Source organism: Aedes albopictus, chromosome 2 (assembly GCF_035046485.1).
Source record: "Aedes albopictus strain Foshan chromosome 2, AalbF5, whole genome shotgun sequence".
NCBI lineage: Eukaryota > Metazoa > Arthropoda > Insecta > Diptera > Culicidae > Aedes > Aedes albopictus.
Window position 1 is genome coordinate 219031038 of NC_085137.1, and position 24034 is coordinate 219055071.

The 24034-nt window shown below is 38.9% G+C and overlaps 1 protein-coding gene across 12 annotated transcripts in view; it reads left to right on the plus strand.

Annotated features, from left to right (window-relative positions):
• Window positions 1–24034, plus strand: part of LOC109411294 (insulin receptor substrate 1-B) — a 683096-nt gene that overhangs the window by 627512 nt on the left and 31550 nt on the right. For 3 of the 12 annotated variants that reach the window (XM_062851145.1, XM_062851146.1, XM_062851150.1), the window contains one exon: window positions 12485–13069. The exons of the other annotated variants lie outside the window; for them this stretch is intronic. In XM_062851145.1, coding sequence (XP_062707129.1) covers window positions 12485–13069 — 585 coding nt within the window. The remainder of the gene's footprint in view (window positions 1–12484; window positions 13070–24034) is intronic. 12 annotated transcript variants of the gene reach the window in all.

A 24034-nucleotide genomic window follows, 5' to 3' on the forward strand; every position in this document is an offset into this window, starting at 1 on the left:
GTTGAAAATCGACTATGGCGAATTTGAGGTACTATAGCCATAACTGGTACACTGAGCCTACCTTAAAATCAATTTCAAAGAAATTTTTCGAAATCACCTTTTGACAGCTAGGCGACTGTTTGACAGCTCCGCCAAGTATAAAATGCAACGAGGGGTGATTCCCCAAGCAACACACATGTTATAATAGAGTTACGACAGCGCAAGTTTTGGTTGTATAGAAGTTCATTTTACGTAATTATAACATTGTGTTGAAATAACGTAAAATAAACTTCTATACAACCAAAACTTGCGCTGTCGTAACTTTTATATAACATGTGTGTTGCTTGGGTCGACAAATCGCTCCCATACAAACTTAAAATTGATATTTAAATAGGTTCCCGGGCACCAAAATTGATGAAAATTTGGATTTCGGCTCAGTTTGGCATGCAGAATATGGAATTATCCCAACACCGATAAAGAAGCCAATTCCGTGAAATCCTGAAGAATATCAGAAAACCTCCCGACTAGATGAGAAAAACAAAATTATTACAGGTTCTGTTATTTTGTTACAATGATTTTTGTAGCAACGATTGTTATAAAACATGTACTGTTAATAGTTAAAATAACAAAAAATTGAGTTGAGATACAATGATATCAAGGTTATATCAAATTTTGTTAGACTAAACATGCAAAATCATAACAAAATTATAACAAGTTCCGTTATATATTTCAGAAAAAAAATGTTAAAAGTTTTGTTATAAATCTCTTGGCTCGAGTGACCAAAATAACAAAAATTATCAATATTTTTCGAAACATCACAAAAAAATATTATAAATTCTGTAATTATTGTCTTACAAAAAAAAATATAATAAAGATTGCAATAAACGTGTTACGAAATTATGTTAGAACAGTATCGCACAATGGTCGGAAAAAATAAAATTAGGCCAAAACTATTATGTGTTGATTCGAAGTTATAGGTTGTCTAGATATGTATATAGTATTTTAATGTTTCAGAAGGGGTATTCAAAAATTACCTAATTTCACCAAGTCATGCAATTCAATACTACTGGGTCTTAAGATTAATGACCCTAGGGCTAAAAATCCCAATGTTTTTTTTTTAATTTCCAGCCGATGAGATTTAACTACTTGATAGCTCTATCAGTGCCGCCATACAAACTTTAAACTGAGTTTTAAAATGGTTCCCGACCACCAAAACTTATGAAGATTTGAATTTTCGTTGAGTTTTACGTAAAGCTTCCGACTAAACAGTTTCAGCAAATAAATATCTGATCTGACTCTGGTTTCTGAAATTTCTCGTGTTTCTTAATTTAATATTATATTGAAATTTACTGTTTCTGTAAGATTTGATGTCAATTCTATTGCATAAATATTACTAAAAATATTCTTTAATGAAAGCCAAGTGACTTTCCAGCCGAACTTGGATAAAGTTTGTCAGGAAAAATTTTGCATCAACTTCCCAACAAAATTAAGGAATTTTTAAAGTTTTTTTTTAATTGTACACAATAATCTTCGAGATCATCGTCATCATCAACAATTCAAAAGCAGTTTTATCGTTAGGCCCCCAAATTCTTGCACTGTTTATTGCGGGATGGTGCACCGAATACGTTTTCGATTAGATTGCTTTGATTTTCTGTGCAAAACTGCTTTTCATTTTTTTAATGATATGGAAATTTGAGAAAAAAATATACTAAGTAAACTTAAGGCATGAATTTATAATCCACCAGAAGACTAAAATTCATCAAAATTACGTCATGGAAATTCTGAAATACCTCCTCCTTCATTAACCCTAGTAGGATGTTAGGGTCAATATGACCCAGATTGGCAAGCTGAACGTGCACTACACAATCATGGTGCAGAAAACTTTACATTTTAGGAGGGTTGAGCTTTTCTGAATGAAAATGTGTGACTTTTTGGGCGAAATTCACAGTTTTCGGTTGGAACTCCTGGTTGTGATTCCAAAAATTCTTAGTTCGAAATTGTAACATGAGTTCCTAGAATTTCTGGGTGCGATTCCGATAATTCCTGGTTGGAATTCAATGAACTCCTAATTGGAATTTCGAAAATTGGCAAGAACTCTAAGAATTTTTTGGCTAAAAATCCAAGAAATTCCGAGAATTAATTACTAGAACTTCAAGGATTCCTGATAAAACTTCGAGAAAACGAGAATCCATACCCTGAATTACGAGATTGTCGAGAGTTCTTGGCTATAATTTCGAAAAATCTTGACTGAACTTTTTAGAAATCGGTATTTAATGTAGGAATCCCGAAAATTCTTTGCTGAAATTTTGATGATTCCTGATTGGAATTTCGAAAATGGTCAATTTGAATGGCTTGAATTACAAGCATTTTTAGCGTAAATTTCGAAAATTCTTGATTGCAATACCACACATCCCTTTGTCTTGCTAGAATTTGGAGTATTTCTGGTAAGAACTTAAAAAAAACCTTATTTAAGGATAGACTTGTTAGAATCCCAAAATGGCCGCCACATTGGCCGACTTTGGTACCTACTCACGATTTGGAGGGCACAAATCTCTTCGTAAACAAAACCAGCGCTCCTGATCTTTTTTATTTTAAGCTTATTACAAGTAAGCAAGAACAGAATAATAAAATGATTTGTTATGTGAAGCTTGCTCCTTGAGATTTGTGCGTTTGAAGTTTTGATGCACTGTTAAAGCGGGATGTCAAGACGTTTGTCCTTAATTTAGAGACCGAATAGAAGAATTTCGATAATTTAGGGCCTAAATTAAGGTCCCACCAGAAATACTCGAAATTTCAGCAGATTTTCTGGAATTTCAATAATTACTATGTAGAATCACTACAGTTTTTGGAAGGAATTCCAAAAATCGTTGAATGACACTCTGGAAAATTCTGGCCGAAATTTTGAGAATCCTTAGATCTTTTTTTTATTCTTCAATCACTTAACCTAATTTACAGCTCTATTGTCCACTAGGGCACTGCGTGAGCGATTCCAATTGGAAGCTGTACATACACTTTGTACAGCGCCTAAATGTATTCTATTTTAATTGTACTATATCGAACTGGGCCCCGTTGCGATGCTTTCACTTTCTACCGTATCAATTATGAGCACGAGGATGTTGATGTGTTCCTGTTCCTGTTCCTGTTTTCCAGTCCGATTGGGGGTCCATTATGGGTTGCCGATCGCCGATGTCCAAGTATCCGGGTTCATTTGAGCCATGGGCTCAGAAGAGGGTCAGTGTCAGCTGCTCTAAGGGGAAAGAGCAACTGACGAAAGTGCCGGGGCTGGGATCGAACCCATGACCATCTGCTTATGAAGCAAACGTGTAGCCACTACGCCACGGGCCCCGGCACAAGAATCCTTAGATATAATTTCGAGTTTGTCTAACTGACACTTTGCGATTTTTTTTGTTGAATTTGATAGTCTGCAATAGTTATAATGCCTTACTGCAATTAAAAAAAAAATCGCAACCAAAATTCCAATATTTTTTTTAAATGGTCTAGGACTATTTGGGCAGGGAGTATTTTGAGCACTTACTGCTATAACTCAGACAATTTTGAACCAATTTACTTTGGGATACGATGAGATACTCACAGTGTCTATTCATGTACAAAAATTCATGTCGATTGGTATTAAGGCAAAACTGGAAGCATTTCCTCACTTTTTGGTTTTTGATTTTTTATTGGAATAACGAAGCAATATTTTCAAAATCGGTTTTCGTGCACATGTAGAATATGGATCAAGGTATCTTCTGAATTTTTTGTGGTGGAAAATGTTTTTTTCGTTTTTGTAGAAACCATTTTTGAACAAAATTTCACAAAAAAATGGTTTCTGTAAAAATGGAAAACATTTTTCACCTAAAAAAACAGATGATACCTTGATCCATACTCTACATGTGTACGAAAACCGATTTTGAAAATATTGCTTCGTTATTTAATAAAAAATCAAACACCAAAAAAATGGGAAAATGCTTCCAGTTTCGCCTTAAGTTGAAGTTGAGTTATAATAGCAAATGCCCAAAATAGGTCCCTCTGCTCAACTGGTCCTAGACTCTAGTTTCGAGAATTTTTGATAAAAATTTTGAAAATTGTGTGTTAGATTATTAAAAATTTATTAATGGAATTCAAAGATTTATTTTTGACTGAAATTCTGTACATTGTGGTATATAATTCCATGAATTTTTCAAAGGAATTCTATGTATTCGTATATAAAATCTACTAATATGTGGGCTAAATTTTCCGGTTTTCAGATACCTACAATTTATTAATGTAATTAGAAAAAGTCTTTCAAAACGATTCCTTCGAAACAACCTTCAATCGATCTTTTAAACTCAATCAATCTTTGTTCGTCTGTTGATCCCATTTTGTTTTTCGCCCTATCGATGGCAACTCCACTGTTCATAATGTCCATAAATCGAGCTTGCTGTTACCTATTTATAATTTTCTTCAAACAATCTACCATGCCATAATAATCGTCATCCCTTTCCATCCAAATCTACATCGTCTAATTCTAAACCCACCTCCCTTCGTTTCAACCTCGTACATGTCTTCCCTCTCCCCCACAAATGTTAACCGCCCGCCACCCTGCCCTGTTCTCCTCCTGCCCGGGGTTCCAGGTTCTTTCGCCTAGATTTGCCACACCACCGCACCGTGTGGGTGGTGTGGGAAACGAGCTTTTTAATGCACTTTCCAGCAGAGGCACATTCTCCAGGGACTTTATTGTAACATGTCATGTGTCAGATAATCTCCGTTTCGCACCAAAAAAAAAAGTTTGAACGAAAGCATTGCATCAACGGACACGGAGAATGTGCCATTTAACCGTTTACACTTTTTTTTTCGGATCTTTCGAAATAAACCGCAATAGCTGCTGCCGCTGCTAAAATTTATGCATCCAAATTCTGTAACAAAGATACGAAGGCGAGGTTTCTGTGCAAAACCACACACAAACACCCCAAAGTGGAAAAACGCGACTATCGATACTGCAATGCAATGCAAGCAAACTCTAGTGCCACACCTCCTTAGCTCTGTTATAACTTTTCACTGTACCTCTCTAGTGCATGCATGATGTGATGCCGATGCCAATGCCGATGCAATTGATGCTTGTTTATGTTTGATCATTTTCTCGTGAGATGTAGCATGATTTTTATGTAGAACTAAAACATTGCTGTATATATGTATATTGATGGTGCTTGTGTAGACAAGTAGTTTGATGTGTAGCTTTGTAATACAATAATTCTGCGCTGCTGTAATCATTATCATTAATTTATAAATACGAAAACAACAATTTGCCAACCATGCCAATACCCACACATTCATTACAGTTATCGAAATAGAAAACAAAAATGTGTCAGCTTCATCACCACCATCATCATCATCATTGCCATTCAACCTGGCCCATTCCGACTGTAAGTTGCTACCTAAAACTCATGTTTTTTATCGTTTTGCATTCTAACTCATCTTCGGATATGTTCATTGTCAACATGTTTGAGGGATTACGGCATGAGAATGCCGTCCACCTTCGTTCTTTGGTGAATCTGAAATCAATATTCCGCTCGCGCAGCCTGGAATCTTACAAAAACTACGGTGTTAAATGGTTTAGAGTAACTCCACAGAAGTTATTAAATAAGTATCTAAAGTAGAACTTCTGAAAGTAACAGTTTGTGCTCCTTGTGCCCGTCCAACTCGAACAGCATATTGAGTTCGTTCTTAGTATACCTATATCTTAAACCCCACACGCTTAAAAAATTGGATTGATTAAGATTTTCTCAAAACTGAGATATTCCGGAAGAACTCAAATTACGTGTGTCAATTTCTTGGTTTTGCTTTGGCTGACCAAGCCATGTGGAAATTACACTGTTGAAAATGCTTGCACATCCATGTGCACAACAGAAACATGTGCCCGATGAACAAATTGGCATACATGTGCCCAACAGTGTATGTGTTAGATGATAATCTAATCCTATCCGAAGGAGATTTGGATTGTGAAAAGGAGCAAAACCATGTGCGACTGTGGAATCGAGTTCAGTTCTACACCTACTGGCGACGGAAATAGTCGAGTGACTCCGTAGCTTGAAGGAATAGAAGCGCCCGTCTAGCGAATTGGGAGTCGTGAGTTCGAGTCTCACCGGAGTACGTGGATTTCTTTTCATAATTAAAATCTCACTTTGTTCATCGAGCAGATGTTTCTGTTATGCACATGAATGCAAAGCATTTTCAACAGTCAAATTACTATTATTATTATTGAATTAGAGAACGATAAGAAGAAGCATCATAGCAGCTGTTGAGATTAGCAAAATTCAAATTTTACAGATGAATTTTGTTAGAATGGACATTTACAGATGGTCAGGAGGGCCTATTTGATCACAGCTATCAATTAGAAGACACATATTGAGAAATAAATTCGTAAAAAATAGTGTTTGAGTTAATTAGGTGATTTATGGTCTGTTTCGGCCTAGATTGAGGAAAAAAGTCGACGAAAAAACGTAGGCGAAAAGTGACTAAAACCCACAGCAAAAAGCAAGAACGAGTTTTTATACCGGTCGTACAAACTTAAAAATAGTACAGTGAGTCGCTCAAATATCGATACGAACCGCACAGAAGTAGGCGCCATTTGCATAAATGACGAACATACATGGACAATTACACCCATGAACAGTACAAAAAAAAAAAAAACGAGCCTATAATCCCTGAAAAAGGTTTAATAAAAACCGAAACCGTCGGATAAAAAGGCAAATCCGTTTTTGCTGTTTTCCAAGACTGCCCAGGCCGAAACAGACCATAAATCACGTGATATTAGGTCCACAGTCGCAAAACAATTCTTGTTGAGTTAATTAGATTCGATCCCACGACTCCCTATCGCTAGTCCGGCGTTTTAACCAACTAATCGACATACCAAGTAACGATTCTGCGAAGAAGAAAATCATCTAAGCCGAAAGAGAGATAAGATTGTGAAAAATGAGTCCAGATAGGGTGACGCTTCGAACGCAGTTTGTCTTTCAATCGCAGACCGCAGAATCGTTGCTTACTCTGTGGCTTAGTTGGTTTAAAGAATTATGGGTTCGAATCCCGCCAAAACAAGTGGTAGGTTTTTCACAACTTTCCTCTCAATTTGTCAATCAAACATACCCTGTGTCTTCGAAATTTCAGAAATTCCTCCGGGATGTTCTACAGGAATTCTTCCAAAAATTTCTCCAGGAATATCTCCAGGATTATCCCCGGAAATTCCTCCAGAAAAACTTCTGTTTTTTTTTTCAAGAAACACCTAAGAATTCCTCTAGGACTTTCTCCAGGAAATCCTCCGTGGATTTCTCCAGGAATTCCTCCGGGAATGCCTCCGGGAATTCCTCTGGGAATGCCTCCGGGTATTCCTCAGAGAATGTCTCCGAGAATTCCTCCAGAAAATCCTCCCAGAATTTCTACGGAAATTCCACTAGGAATTTCTTCAGGAAATCCTCCAAAGATTTCTTCAGGATTTCCACTGGGAATTCCTTTAGGACTTCCTCCAGGAATTTCTTCAGGAATTCCTCTAGGACTCCCAACAGGAATACCTCCGGTGATTCCTCCAGGAATTCCTTCGGTAATTTCTCTAGGACTTCTTCCGGATTTTTTCCCAGGAATTCCTCCGGGAATCTCTCCAGGAATTTCTCCGGAATTGTTTCCAAGATTTTCCCCGGGAATTTCACAGAGGATATTCGCAGGATTTCCTTAAGAAATTCCTAGACGAAGTCCTTGAGGAATTCCCGGAGGAATTCTTGAAGAAATTCTCGGTGTGCTTCTAGGAGGAATTCTTGGAAAAATTCCCGGAAAAAATCCTGTAGAAATTCCCGGAAACATTCCCAGAAGGAAAACGGAGCAAAAGAAGCAATATTTTGGAGTGACAAAATTTGTCTGTAGGGGGTTAAAGACGGTGTAAAAGTATTGCCTCTTGCACTCGACCGCCTGCTATCCTGCAAAATAGCTCTTAGCTTGCTGATCAAATATACTGAAAACGGAATACTTCTTGTTGATTAGGGTGTTCATACAAGTATTTTTTTATACTAGACGAAACCTATCGAATGAATAATATCAGAACCAAGGACACCAGATACATCTTACTTTCTCTTAACTTTTGGGACAATTTGCTGAACGTTTTTAGATTTTTGAGATAAAAATGTTTAAACGTTTTGATTGCTGGTGTCACCTAGCGTCACCATTGCCGGATAGATCTCAAGCTGCTGAACAACTTTGCAGAAAACGCCATGCTCTTACCTTATTAGAGTATCGAGGTGTACGTGTTTAAATATTTTACACAACGTGCCACTTAGGGAAAAAAAGCGCGAATGAAAGACCCAACTGTCAGACAGTTTTTAGCTAGCTGAAGAACTTTGTTAAAGACGGCATCACTCTATCTTATCAGGATTCTGAGATATAGAAGTTTGAATATTTTTCACCCTGGCGCCACTTAGCGGACGATTCTCGAACCAAAGACGCCATTACCGGATATTTCTTAGCCTGATGAACCACTTTGCTGAAAACGGCATGCTTGTTGCTCATTAGGGTATCGAATATACTTGTTCGAATTTTTAAGACGCAAGGCGCCACCTAACGGAACAATCCCAAACCAAAGACTTTGCGCACTATCGGATAGTTCTGAGCTTGCTGAAGAACTTTGCCGAAGACACTATACTTCTACCTCATCGGGATTTTGAGGTATATGCTGTGCAAAGTATGTGGCCAATTTTGGTACCCCAAGACAATCCGGAATAACTCCGAAACCATGTGGACCAGGCACCCATGTTCCCGGAATCCTAAACTTGAAGAGTTTTTCGGGAAGTTGTAAAAATTTCATCATCGAAAAATAAAAAAGTTATGACCACTTTTGTGCGTTTCCGAAGGTGAAAAATGTACGTTGGCTGGATGAAGGTTAACCATCACCAGGTATTGATCAGAGTCGACATTAGCGCCATGATAGGTCCTGACGTCTATAATGTCGGAGAAGATGGACGGCATCAATCAGAACGTGATTGATTTGCGATTCCGTTTGTTGAAGTAATCTCGTTACACTTGACAAGCACGGCTGTGCTGGAAGAAAGTGCTGCGCATGGTCATGTGCTTGGAGGCGGCGAAATCGATGAGGCGTAGGCCATTTTCGTTTGTTAGCTGGTGAGCGCTGAATTTTCCAATCACAGGTCTGAATTCCTCCTCATGTCCTACCTGAGCATTTAGGTCTTCTATGAAGATCTTGACGTCGTAGCTTGATGTTGCAGAATCGGCCCTTGATCCTCAACCTGCACATTCTTTCGTCGATCGACCATTAACCGATCACGCGCCTCTTTATGTCGCCCGTCACAATAAAAGCTGGTAGATGGTATGATTACCTCTAAAAGTTCGCACCATAACTCCGGTCCAATACACCTTCTGCAGCGCTACGATTACAAACCCGCGGTCCTTCAGTATACCGGTGAGTATGCCGGTTCTTCCAATGAAATTGAGAGATCTGCAGCTACGCGTACCGAGCTTCCAATCACAAAACCCTCTCGTCGCTGTGGTCGTCGCCATTGGTATCGGTTTGCATTCTTCTCTTGTTAATTTTTCGTTGCTTGTCTTTTTACGGCGGGCCTAACAACAACCCACTAACCCAGGGAGCTAGGCTTACCTTCCCCCGGAAGCTACGGGTTCTGCATTGGCATTTCCTCCAACTACAGTGCTAAAAAGCTAGACTCAAGCGCCAGTCTCCGCCTTATTTGTGGTGTATATTCTGCTATTATTTGGAAGAATAACTCTAGAAGTTGCCTTGAAATGTTTGTTTTTTTATATTTTTGATAAACTGGTTTGGAGAAACTTTTCAGTAGAATTATTTATTGAATTTCTGGAAAAACTCTGGGAGCAATGCCGAAGAGAATATCCAAGATATTTGCTGGTCAGGATCATGCTGTAAATTCTAAGACCATTAACGACATGATTTTTCGCTAAAGATTCCTCTAAACCATTCTTGGTAGAATGTGTGATACATGTTCGGGAGAACATTACTAACAAATTCTTATTTTTGGAGACACGGTAAAAAAGAATGGATTGCGTTGACCATATTCTTATAACTGCCGACGGCTATTTCACTTTCCTCATGGATCGATGCAAAAATCAACATATTAAAAGTTTCGAGCATATATCGACCTTTGAGAAAGTTACAATAGCCGAACCAAAACATCAACGATTATAATGTTACTTTGAAAAGGTAAATCTCAGGAGCATGTAACAAGTTGGACGCCAGACTGTGAATATAGGAATTGTTTTTCCGTAATTTTCATTTTTTGTTGTAACTTATTTGGTGAAAATCATGAAAAAAATGTTTCGTATGGAGAATTAAGACTAATGAATACCAATTAATTTTCCAAAGAAAAACTTAGTGAAAATCGTAGAAAACACTTGATTCTTTTTTTTGCACGGATCGTTTGTTAAATTATAATTTGTTAATTTTGAACCTATTGACTTGATGGGCTTTATTGCTAGGATATATGGCCAAAATACATTTATCCCATCCCAAGAGAAGAACCACCAGGCCAGAAAGGAGTGTGCATTAACCTTCTTAGCGACGCCACTTCCAATGAGTCTATGTACACAATCTATTCCCTTAAAATGAAACGGTTGGTACGGTTGTCCCCGTTTCTTCCTCTAACAAATTCGAAACATTACGTTAATCATACTATTCATACGTGGATAATCTGATTGCCGTATATTTTTTTATCCTCAAGCCCAATTAGTCTGCACAGTAGTGGGCCCGGTCATTTTAATATTTGTATCATATCGCTGATATGCTGCAAATATTAATGCTGACAAGAAAATACCTGAAGAAATTTGGGTATTTCCAGGATGCTTTTCAATACTGGCTGTGCAAGCGCTAGAATAGAATAGAATATTGACTTGAATTTTCGTACACGGATAGTACTAACTGTGACGCTCTGTGTACAAATTTTCATGCGAATTAGTCCAAAATTGACTGAGTTATTGTATTTTGAAACCAATTTGTTGAAGGTGATCTCAGGTGGAGTTTCTCACACATTTCTGATAAAGAATCCTCAATTTTTTTCAATAGAATTTCAGGATAGAAAAAATCATAGATTGTTTGTAATTAAGTGAAACTCCTGTTGAAATTTAGATAAATATCTTGCTCCAGCCAAGTACACCACATGATGAAAAATCTTCCAGAGATTTAATTGAACACCATACTCTGAAATAAAATAGTAAAATTAATAACCGTTCCTATGATTCTCAACCGACAATAAAATCTGTGAAGTTGGCAGAAATATGATTGAAGTTACAATGCATTGCAATAAATTTGACTAAAAGCGTAGTCGCCTCAACAACAAAACATTGTTACAAGTATGATTAAAAACACAATGCCCAGCTGTTTAATTAGGATTATTTTTGTTAATGTTAACTGCACTGCTAGTTCAATTGACAGTGTTTTAGTGGAATTAACTGGAAATTGTTGTCGGTTGAGAATCATAGGTACGGTCAATAATTTTACTATGAAATCGTTAGTGCCCACAACAAAATTTATTTCAATGTTAAAATGCACGCTACGCGATTAAGGGCAAACGTCTTGAGATTCCGCGTCAACAGTGTATCAAAACTTCAGACGTACAAATCTCAAGAAGCAAGCTTCAAACAATAGTGCATTACATTATTCTGTTCTTGCTCACTTGTAATAAGCTTAAAATAAGAAGCCCAGGTGCACTGGTTTTGTTTGCGAAGGGATTTGTGCGGTCGAAATCGTGAGTAGGTACCAAAGTCGGCCATTTTGGGATGCTAACAAGTCTGTTCTTAATTGACCGACGAGTGATGGTTCAAGAACTGCCAAAATAGTTTGTCAAAAGGTTGCAAAAACATTGACCTACCTGGGATCTGAGTCAGCGTTAGTCAAACGGTTTGAGTAGCGTGTAGGATGCCTTAGTGGTGTCAATTCCTGTGATGAGCTCAATGAGCTCATCAGTGTAGTAGCCCCAAAAAGGCTCCGACTCGAGGCTTTTATCAAGCGTTGCATCTTAATTATCTTGTTTCGTTGTTTTTATCATCATTCTCATCAAAGAATCACCATTTGGTTACGCGCCCATCTCGACCTCATATCTTCATCTTCCCTATTTCATTTTTTGAGATCATTTAGCTAGAAAAAACAAATCTTGCCGAATGCACTCAAAAAAGCAGAGATACCCGAAAAGGTGCACGGTGTAAAACCTCCCAACCACATACACAAGCTACACGCCCACACCTGTACTCTTACTATTTTGGACTTTGGAATTGGCTTTTGTTCTTTTTTTGAAGTTTGGCTTAGAATTAACTCTTTCGCCACTTTGTTGTCCAAATTATATAGCTATCAAAATTTAATGAAAAGAAAAATCAAAATTTAAATTCCCACAACAACACCGATCACCACAATCTCTGTGTCTCTCTCTTTCTCTCTCTTCCCTTCGCTCACTGTCACACTATGTGTTCCCGACCACAAAATCAATTCCATCAACCAATCACCAACCAGCCGCGGTCGCCACTTGTCAGGCGGCAGTCATATCGATGATGCTGCCCCCATCGCCATCGCCGTCAATGGGCAAGTTCCATCGCTACCACCAGCAGCGTCCGCCATCGTCCTCGTCGCTGTCGTCGTCCTCGTCCTGTTCGATGTCGCCCAATAATGGTGGCTTCGTTACCGCTGCTGGCGCGATCAGTGGTTCCGACTCGTCGTCCTGCTGCTCATCGACTGCCAGCATTCAAACGGCCATAACCTCATCATCGACGGTAACGGCAGTGCCGATGGAAGTGGACGACTTGCCACAACTATTTCCCATGCTACCTCCACCGGCCCCCATGGTGGCCGGTGCCCACACAAAGCCACCCGGGGCAGGATCTGGATCTTCGCTCTCGCTGGCAGGGATTACTCGCCATATGCGCCTCGCCTGCAGCAACCATTCCACTAGTCAGAGCATCGGAATCAGCAGCAGCAGCACCAGCGGCACCGCCACCACCTCCTCTAATCCGGCTACGACCGCCGCTAGCAACACCCTCTTTCTGTCGACGATACCGTTACGACGCTTGCGAAGCTCCCTCCGGCGGCATTCGGTGTCAGGTATTACAAGCTATAATCTTAGGATTGGGGTTTAACCTTGCGGAAAGAAATTTGGGTTGCTTGTGTTTTGCGTTTTTTTAAACAGCCGTCACTAAAGATGCATGCTCCTTTCCATTTCATTGCTCATGGTTTAGCTGTTTAGCATTAAAATTTCGGAAATATTTTTTTTTGTTGAAATTGCCACTGCGTTGACGAACTATCGATGCACTAGAAGTGCCGCGTATATCTATAGCCATTCTTTATTGTGAAAATAATGCTAATTTCCTATTAGAATGCAATCTTTCTTTTTAGACAATAAACATAATTTTAACAATAGTGAACCACTATTGTAACACATGCACTGACGGTTGCAACACGGTATCATGTGGTACTTGAATTCTATCACCATGCGCTGCAGCGTTACCAGATATATGGAGACGCATGATTGCCTTCTATTATACCAATGTAGGGTTAAAGGGGCGCCCTGTCTATGCCAATGTAGTCATGTTATGAATATATAACATTATGTTGATTCGTCTTGAAAAGTAGATAGTTTACTTTTGACTTTTCTACAGTTTTTTTTGTTATTTTTATAACTATTTATACGTATAGTTTCATTTGGAGGGTCGTTTTTTTATTCTTCAACAACTTACCATAATTTACAGCTTTTTTGTCCACTAGGGCACTGCGTGAGCGATTCCAATTGGCAGCTGCACTTGCACAGGGAAAAATTTCTACTCAGTGACTGAGTTGGTCTTACTCAGAAATCGAAAAATCCTTTGTTTTCTTACTCAGTTTCCGTTAAAAGTGGGACAACCCATTGCCAATGGGTTGTCCCACTTTTAGCCGAAACTGAGTAAGAAAACAAAGGATTTTTCGATTTCTGAGTAAGGTCAACTCAGTCATTGAGTAGAAATTTTTCTCGGTGTGCACTTCGTACAGCGCCTAAATGTATTCTATTCTAATTTAGCTATATCGAACTGGTTGCCTTTGCGCTGCTGTCACTTTTCTACCCAGTCCATGGTAGAATGATGAGCACGAGAATGTTGATGTGTGTCTGTTGGTTGTTGCTTTTTCCAGTCCGATTGGGGGTCTATTATGAGTTCTCGTTTGCCGATGTCAAAGCATCCGGGTCTGTTTGAGCCGTGGGCAGAAGAGGGTCAGTGTCAGCTGCTCTCAGGGGGAAGAGCAACTGACGAAAGTGCTGGGATTGGAATCGAACTCATGACAATTTGCTTATGTGGCAACTACTTGCGCCACGGGCCCCGGCGATATTTGGAGTTTAGATAAATTATTGGATTATTTTGGGAGGAATTTAGAATGGTGTCCATTTAGCCGAATATGGTTTGGTCGAACGCCGTTTGACGGAAAGGGTCGTTTGGCCAAATGCCGTTTGGCGAAATCATGATAAAATTAATTCAGAAGTGAGGACAAACTCTGAGTAACAGTCTAGCTACTAATATGATGATCTAAAATATTTCCTTCATTTAATCATAGGCTATTCTTTCAAGTTTTACATACCATGAAGAAAACAGTTGATGTGACATAGGGGTTGTGTGCTATTAGTGGATCCTACGCCTATAGTGGACCCCCTTCAGAAAAACTCAAACATAAATGCCCAAATCAGCTGTTTCCAGGCAACTTCCACCGGGGGAACATCAATTACATTGCTACACAGCAGTTCCTGGCAAACAAATGACCCAGTGGCCGTAACAATCGGTTATTTTAACTATTTAATGAATGTAAACACTCAAAAGGGTCCACTATACGCACACTCAGGGAGTGTCCACTATAGGCACCGTTGGCGGCGTGACAACTAACATGGAAATCATATGATCCACTATAGGCGCCAAGATATTTGTAAATAATCCTATAATGGACCCGGTGGTGTCCATTATAGGCAACATCGATGCGTATTTTCAAATACGTATTTCACTGGAATAATTTATCAATGTTGTATGTTTGACGGTCTTAAGATAAAGAGGGGACGTGGAACTTGTTAAAAAATCAACTTTGGAACAATCCACTACCTTAACATAGCTAAAGAGCCGCAGAAATAAATTTCTCCACTACTAGTACCCAAACCCTATTTTGTCACAGATTCTTCCTTCTTTAAATCTAGGCAGCTCTTTTGAGTTATACTGATAGGGTATCGGGATGCTTCGTTGGCATAGTCCCCTCATTCGGCCTATCTTAACGTTAACCGAAAACTCAAACAAACACGCACAACTGGAGATCGGAAAAGCTATGCGCCAGACAACTGTAACATTTCGTTTCAATTTTAGCATTTTGGATCATTAAAATTGAATGAAAATGTCACTTTGTTTAGATTTTGTAGACGCCATGATTCTTCGACTTAGTGGGTGGTCTATACACACGATCATAAATGGCCTGATTCTGGAACATTTCGAATTGACTTTTCGATAACTGAACATTTTATGCGACGGTCAAAGACGCTATTTTGATCTAGTATATTTGTTTTCAGCGAAAAAATAACTACTTTACAAATTAAATGTGGGCCGAATATTGAGGACATTTTTTTCACTATGTACCCAAATCTTGGCCCATCAATAAAGTGAGGTCAACAACACCGAAAAAGTGACGTCAACCACATTGCTTGCGAATGAACCATAAAGAACGAACGGGAAGAAATATTTTGTGTGCGGTGATTGTAAAAATATAACACAATAATGGGGTTGCACTGTTATCGTTACTAAATTAAGAAAGAACTTTAGTTTAAGTGATTTATTTATAGTTATGTGAAAATTCTGCTCCGAAAATGTAATTTGAAAGCAAGATTGGTGAACAAACAGTGATAATACTCCAGCAGAAATATTAAAAAAAATATAAAATAAGTGGTTCTAGCGTTTGTAAAGCAATAGGCCAACGTTGTATCCACTAATAGGCCAATTTTTGTACCGTAGACCAACGTTGCATACCATCGCATCGAATCTTTTCAACGTAATTAAGTAAGTTCTTGTATATTTACGCTAGTTTACTTCCAATTGCAGAAACGTGCACTGCCTAGAGTGCGTGATATAGTGAACACATCATTTATACTGCTATTAATTCACGAGTTATGGTCAAAATTGTCAAGGTGGCTGGCATATTAGGCCAAGGAACGGTACACATACCCTATAAAGAACAGGGACATGATCACTTAAATACAACATTCAGTTTTCAACCTAATTGCATTCGACCCAACAGTGTTTGGCCAAATGACCCCTCCGGCCAAATGGCAATCAGTCAAATAGCATTCGGCCGAATGGCGCGGAAGCATTTAGAATAAATTACAACAGTGGTTTTTTAGATTGTGTACCGCAAAACCTTGATAAAATGCATTACGTTTCTTCAACCCTAGTAGGATGCTGGGGTAAATATAACCCAGATCGGCTCACTGAACGTACACTACGCCATCGTGGTGCGCCTGGCTTAACATCATACGAGGGATGAACAATGTGAATATTTTCTCACAATATGTTTGTCTCTTTGGTTGTGAACATTCTACACAAAGAGTCCCTTCGAAAATCTTTTCAAAAACCTCTGCAAAAGTTCTGCCATGAATCCTTCCATAAAATTGGTCAGAAGTTCTTCCCAGAGAATTCTTCAATAGTATCCGTCAGTTCATCTGCTTATTATTCGAAATGCTTCATCGGGAATCCCCGACGGAGTTTCACCGGAAATTTTTTCAGGAATTTCTCTGCGACTTTCCGCACACCAAGACGCTTTCAGCAAAATTTTGCCTAACTGAAGGATTTGGCAAAATTGTTCGGTGAACTTTCGGTAAAATTTGCTGAAAACGTTGCTGTTGATCAGAAGATTTTATTGAACAAATCAGCAAAATTTGTTGAATTTCAGCAAATATTTTGCCGAAACTTTCAGCTCGGCAAAATTCACCAAAAAATATTTAGTTAGCGCAGTATGGTGGCCCACACTTATATGAAAAACAAAAATTTCGAAAAATGCCAAGTCTTACCTCCAAAATCAGTTGTTTTTGACTCCCAGAAGCTACGTTCAAAATTTGAGCAAAATCGGTTGAGCCTAAGGGGGCACTCAAAACGCTTGAAGTTTGTATGGGAAAACTTGGCCAAATGTATGCAGAAATTTTTAGTTTTCGAATTTTGCCGCTAGGTGGCGCTGTAAGCGTTCAATAATCAAACCCCTTCGATATTATTGTAGGTGACTATATGCCAAAGAACTTTGTCGAAGACCGCAAAGTGATCCAACGTCTGTGAAAAAAGTTATACCCTAGGTAAAATGAGGATAAACTTTATTGTTGTTTTTCCAACACACGTAAAGGAATAATATCAATAATGAAATCTCAATACTTTGCCTCACTTTGCCTAGGGTATAACTTTTTCACAGCCGTCGGATAGCTTCGCGGTCTTCGACAAAGTTGTTTGCATATAGTAACCTACAATAATACCAAAGGGTTTGATTATTGAACGCTTACAGCGCCACCTAGCGGCAAAATTCGAAAACTAAAAATTTCTGCATACATTTGGCCATGTTTTCCCATACAAACTTCAAGCGTTTTGAGCGCCCCCTTAGGCTCAACCGATTTTGCTCAAATTTTGAACGTGGCTTCTGGGAGTCAAAAACAACTGATTTAGGAGGTAAGACTTGGCATTTTCCGAAATTTTTGTTTTCTATATAAGTGTGGGCCACCCTAGTGAGCAGGTATTTCTCTTTGATTTTTTTTTCAAACAATTCCTCCGAGATTTTTACCGAAACTTCTAAAGAGAATTCTCGCAGGAATTTCTCCGAAAGTTCTTCTAGAAGTAGTCGACGGAACTCTAGTTGGAAACCTAGATATTACTACAGAAGAAATCTCAGGTGAAACTGCCGCAGAGCGCAGATATTATGTGGTACTTCTGGAGATATCCCATGTGGAACTCCCCAATAAACCCCAGTTGAAACTTCTGGGAAAATCTTAGAGAAATCCTTATCGGAAAAACCCGGAGGACACCCAGATAATATCCAAGCTGTAATTCCTGAATGAATCTCAGGATGAATCCTGGGGGAAATGCGTAATGAAACTTGTAGAGAAATCTAAATGGAACCCCTGGAGGAATCGTAGGTGAAACTTTTGGAGAAATATCTAGAGAACTCACGAAAGAATTTCTGATGAAAATCCTGGAGGGAGTTCAGCTTATACTGCTGAAGATTTCCTAGAGAACTACCAAGTGGAACTCATGGAGGAATTCCAGGTGAAACTTCTAGAAACTTCTGGAGAAAACGCAGGTAGAACTCATACAATTCTAAATAAAATTCCTGAAAGAATCTCATCTGGAACTCCTGGAGGAAGCCTAGGTACTGCAGAAGAAATTTCAGGAAGAATTTCTGGATAATAGTATATCGGAAATAATATGTATATTTCTAAATAGTAATATCTATTAAACCACTGCAGGAATCCCAGGTGGAATTCCTGAATAAATGTCAGGTGAAACTCCTGGTGAAATTTCATATGGAGCACCAGAAGGAACTTTAGGAGGAATCTCAGATGGAACTTCTGGAGGAATCTCGGATTGGAACTTCTAAAGTACTTCCAGGTGTAACTCCTGCAGGAATTCCCGGAAGAAATCTTGAAGGGCGCCTTCAAATGGCTGATGATATCCCAGGTGGATGATGATTATTTGTTCTACCATCTATTGTTGCAAGTAAAGACACTATATGCAAAGACACGAAATGTTCCAATCGGAATTCCAAATTTATTATCAATATTATTCCAATCGAACAGGAGACCTGTCAAACGCGCTTTAAAGACATTGCTCGGCAGCATCGTCGTCATGATGCTGAAATCATCATCAACAACAACAATCATCAGACTTTGTGTCTTTAGCATAGAGTGTCTTTGGTTGCAAGGCACCTGCCTATAGCATTGGAGTAATCTGAAGAGCGATTTGATCAAGATTATATTGTTGTTGGTGATCATTCAGTCTCCTGTGTGAATGGCCAAAAAACGGATGTGCGGACCCGCAAGACACTTCTAGCCCGCTCTAGAGGAAGAGAATGTCTTTCCAGAAGAAAGTTGACACTAGGAAACATAAAATCAAGCCCTCGATTTTCAGAATACTTCCAATAAATGGGGTTGAGGAGCCCGTTCTCTATCCACGAAATTGAACAACAAGGAGGAGTTCGAAGCTCGACATCCAAATTGTTTGAATCGGGTGCCCTGATGTTCCCACTACTGCCATACATATGAAAGTTTGACATAATATCACAGAGAACAGACATCCAAGTCCAGTTCCGAAACTGTGTAAGGAATTTAACGGCCATTTGAAATCGGCAACATAAGTGGCGCAACATCGTGGCGCTCTCTGTGATAATATGTTAAGCAAATGTATGAATACTCTTCAAATAGCGTAGCAATCTTCGACTTTACTTTCAATCCTGAGCACCCATGGTGGTGCAGAGGGTCGAGGCTATTCATTCTGGGTGATTGCCCGCCATCACCTTGACCAGGATATGAAATTATCGATCATGATCGCGATTATAGAAAACTCTCTCACACGGAAAATACAGCGAAAAAAGAAGTGCGATCAATTCAGATCCGAGTTTCTCCCGAGAATAAGTTCTTATTCGTTCCGCAGCGCCGAAAATGGATTATCATCAACAATGAAAATTCCAAAAGCTAGACTTAACAAATACTGGCGTGAGTGAGAAATGGACAAATTGGAGTGGAATTTGCCAAAAAGTTACTCGTCTTTTCGGCGAGACTCGAACTCACGACCCCTACTCACTAAACAGGCGCGTTGCCAACTACACCACGAGAAGACCCAAAGACTAACATGAATTCAAGTTCAGCTCGAAGTTCTGAGGTTATCTTTTCCAGAAGATCTTCATTTTCAGAATATGAAGAAGAAGAATCGTCCTAGTAGTTTTTTTCTTAATAGTTCTAGGATCTGAAGCTTCATGCAGCATGCCTCATTGACTATTTGTGTCAGTTAAGGCAGATTTTCGCTGAAAATTCGGTGGCTTTTGCGGAATTTACACTTCCGTTCATAGGGGTATGCCTAATGCCTATATCGCGGCGTGATCTCCCAATTAGCATTATTCGATCTTATTGGATAGGACACTATGTTTGGAACTTTACATCACACTTTATTATTCTTCATTCTTATATTTATGATTCAAATTATAATAAGGGATACAGGTTACAATTACAACCTTTTATAAGCTGCAATGGTAAGGTGCTATATCGTTATTTTTGGGCAGAAGCTTGAAACATTCGGTCAAGGGAACCGTTTTACATCGAAGCGTTCTCTTCTGCTTCCGTCAATTATGCATGCACTTTTTTTTCGAAACACCCAATTGAATTGGCGCGGCTATTAAACGATACCTCTCGTAAACTGTATCGTCATTCACAAATCTACTGACGAAGAAATCACAGCCTCAAAAAATGTAGGCACTCCAACTAAAGCTCGGAAGTCTCTATTATAAGTGCACGGACCGCCACGCCACCGAGTGGATGTTGATTTTGGATTCCCCGTTGTAGTCTCAATCGTAAAGTGTTTACAAGCTCCGGATAAGGAGGTGATAAATTTATAATTTTTAATTTTTCTGACAATTACACCGAAATGGGGGAGCATTGGCATAACAATCGTAAACCAAATTGTACCGAGCTCAATTTCCCTCCGGAAATAGCTTCCGGCATTTCGTGTTTTGGTTGGTGCACAATTAATTCACACTTTTTGATACTGTGACTGGCTTTAGCTGGTTTTTTTTAATTCGGGATTTACACATGTTGAGAGCTGTTCTTTAAATATCTCAGTTTTCCAAATTTTGTCAGAAAATTTAAATAAATTGATGATTGTGACATTGTTGCTGGGGTGTAAGAAGATGACACAAAACTGGTAATAAAGAGAACAAAATAATATCACGATTATTTTTATAATTGATACCCATCATGGCATCCGATGATTTCAGTGAATATCAACTTACCGATAATAAAATAATTGTGTTAGTAATCTCACTAATGTAAAATACCACCTGTACGAGAACCACCACAATTAACACAATGTAGCAGTAGGTCTACAGTATAATTCACCTTAGCCACTAATAATCACCTTAGCTGTAACAAGCCAGTAGGTACGAGATTGTAGATATAGTACAGATCGATGCAAAATCAATGCGTAGTAAATCGACACCAGCACACGCCTGAAATGCAGCTCCAACGTTTCGTGTAACAATCCAAGCCGACTGTTTAATCAAAAACCTGAATTGCCACAATGTTGCAACATATACGCACCAACCAACCCCAATCGACTGCACACGGAGACTCGTCGTCCCTCGATTATCTGTAATGCGTCGACAACGGTAACACAGTGGACACACGCTTACAGAGGGAGGGAGGGCAGGTCGGTGGTAATCATATGCAAAGTGGATGTACATACCTGCATAGATGCTGCTGCCTTTCATCGTCTCGTTATCAGATACAACATTTTTCCCACCTTCCCCGTGTCCTCCGTTCCTCTTACATTCAGGTTCCCTTTCTTGCTGTTTTTTTTTAATATAAAAAGCGTTGTTATTATTATTATTTATGTATGTTTGTCTCTCCCTATCCTTCTATGTTGTATGTGTCTGGCACACTTACGTTCTTCTAATCCTGATCAGTATCAAACCAGTTACCACGTCGTTCATCATTGATTCTACTCTCTACACACACACCCGCCCGGAAATGGTTTGATGAAGCTTATTGTTGACACGTGACTAACCGCATAGAAGAGGACTAAATTGTATTCGATCTGCTTTCTGTATATTTTTTTTTTTTTTTTGCTCTTCGAGGTTTAACAGTTTCCTTGTCTTAACAAATACGTTTATGCATCTTTTTCTCGTCTTCGATATAATTGGGAGGTAGCCCGGGCTACCTGGCCGCCAACATACAAATGTGACTAACCATTTTGATGAGAAATTGAAAATCTTTCCCGGACGACGTTCGACAGTGACAAATGAAACGCTGTACTATAACAATTGTTCACATACCTATGGAGAGGTACACCTAGATTGAGTATACCCAGTTAGGGCGTTTGGGATGAGTACGTTAAGCATAAAGGCATTCGGCATTAAAACATTAGCCAGAACTGACGTTAGGCATAAGCGTTTAAAATAATAGCAAATTTTGTCTTTCTTTCATTAAGTCTAACGACTATGATGCCAGTCGTCGATTATGCCTATCGTACTTATACCCAAACCCATCGTTGGTATACCCAAGCTTAACGTCGCAACTGACAACAAAGAACAACTGAGTTTGAAAAGTGATAACATGATTCAGAAACAATACCGTAATCCAGGGTAACATTGATCATTTTGTGTCTTTGTCTAGCGCTTCTTGTAAACAAATAAAAGTTTCTTGGTTTATATTTTTTTTAAAACAAGTACTACGTAAGAATTCTTAAGAAAGTTTTTAATGTGTTTAGATAAGCGTATTTATCTTATTTCTTAATTCAAAGGATTTATTCAAAAATTGTCCTTAGAATTCAGTCGAAGATTTTTCTGCAGAAACTCTTATAATGATTTTTCCAAAAAAATATTCCATGAATTCCTCCAATAATTTTTTTAAAAAGGTCTTCAAGGATTCCTCCAGGACTTTCTCCAAAGATTTCTAGAGCCAGTCGCTCAAGGCGACGGGCTTGGTGGTCTAGTGGCTACCGCTTCTGATTCATATGCAGAAGGTTCAATCCCTGGCCCGTCCCTTTCCTCCTACTTTGTATCTTTCTGACACATTCTACCGTGACGTTACAACGAATTGACGCCTTTTCTGTCAGATTTTCCACTATAACTCGTAAATTCGACCATAAACCCTCAAATATTTTTGCATATTCGGATTCACGTCACGTAGAATGTGTCTTCTATATACTTTATCCCTCCTCTCTACATATACAACTAATGTACATATATTCACTTCACATGTTCATAGCCATCGCTAGAACAGAAACGGGTTGAAAAAGCCGTTTCCCTTCCCTCCAAATTTTCACAGCACAGTGTCTCAATCCTATTAGATAACGCCTACAAGTTATGCAATCAAGCGAACTGTGCCGCATATTTTCGGATAATAAAAAAACACACACAATTCTATCACCTTACCCAGGTAATCCACGCACCAATGTGTGAACCTTCTGCCAACCAAGTCCCACCAACATTCCGACATCTGCATGAATTTGTGCTGACGCAGAGGTATATTCGGTTAGATGTGGATACAAATGATTGCAATCATCACTTCCTTACCCTTTCCCACATTGATCTGCAACCTGATGTGGCAGGCGCCATTGTCGCCTAAAAATAGAAGATCACCAACGCTCACACACTGAAGATGCCTGCTAGTCCCCAGCATATATCTCATTGGTTCCTTGTGTGAGTGTAGCTAGTCTGGCGATACTGGGGTAGCATCTACGGGCGGTCAATCAAGCTCAAGCTCAAGCAGATTTCTAGAGCCAGTCGCCCAAGGGTGCTTCCAGGAACTTTTCTATAAATTCCTCCAAGTTTCTCCTGGTATTCTTCCAAACGCTCCTGCCAAATATTCCTCCGGGAATCCCTATAAGGATTTCTCTTACATTGCATTTTATCTTTATTTATGTGAATTTTAACCATTCCCAGTTCTTCACTCAGTGCCTTAAACCATTACTCTAAGAATTTCTTCTAGAACTCCTCAAGAAATTCCACAAAAAAATCCTCCAAGAATACTGTAGAATGCCTAGCAAAATTTCTCACGGAATCCCTCGCATTTTTTCCAAGATTTCTCCATAAATTCTTCAAATGATTCCTTCAGTTATTTTTTAAAATATTCTTCCATGGATTCCTTCATAAATATGCAGAAAAAGAATCTCACAGAATTCTTCGAATAAATTTTCCAAAAATTCCTCCATAATTCTAACAGGACGTGTAACATGTAACAGGAAAGCACGCTTATCACACCAGTGTACACAATTCCTAAAATAATCCCTGGAAAAATCTTTGAAGTTATCTATGTGGAAGAATCCCTCGAGA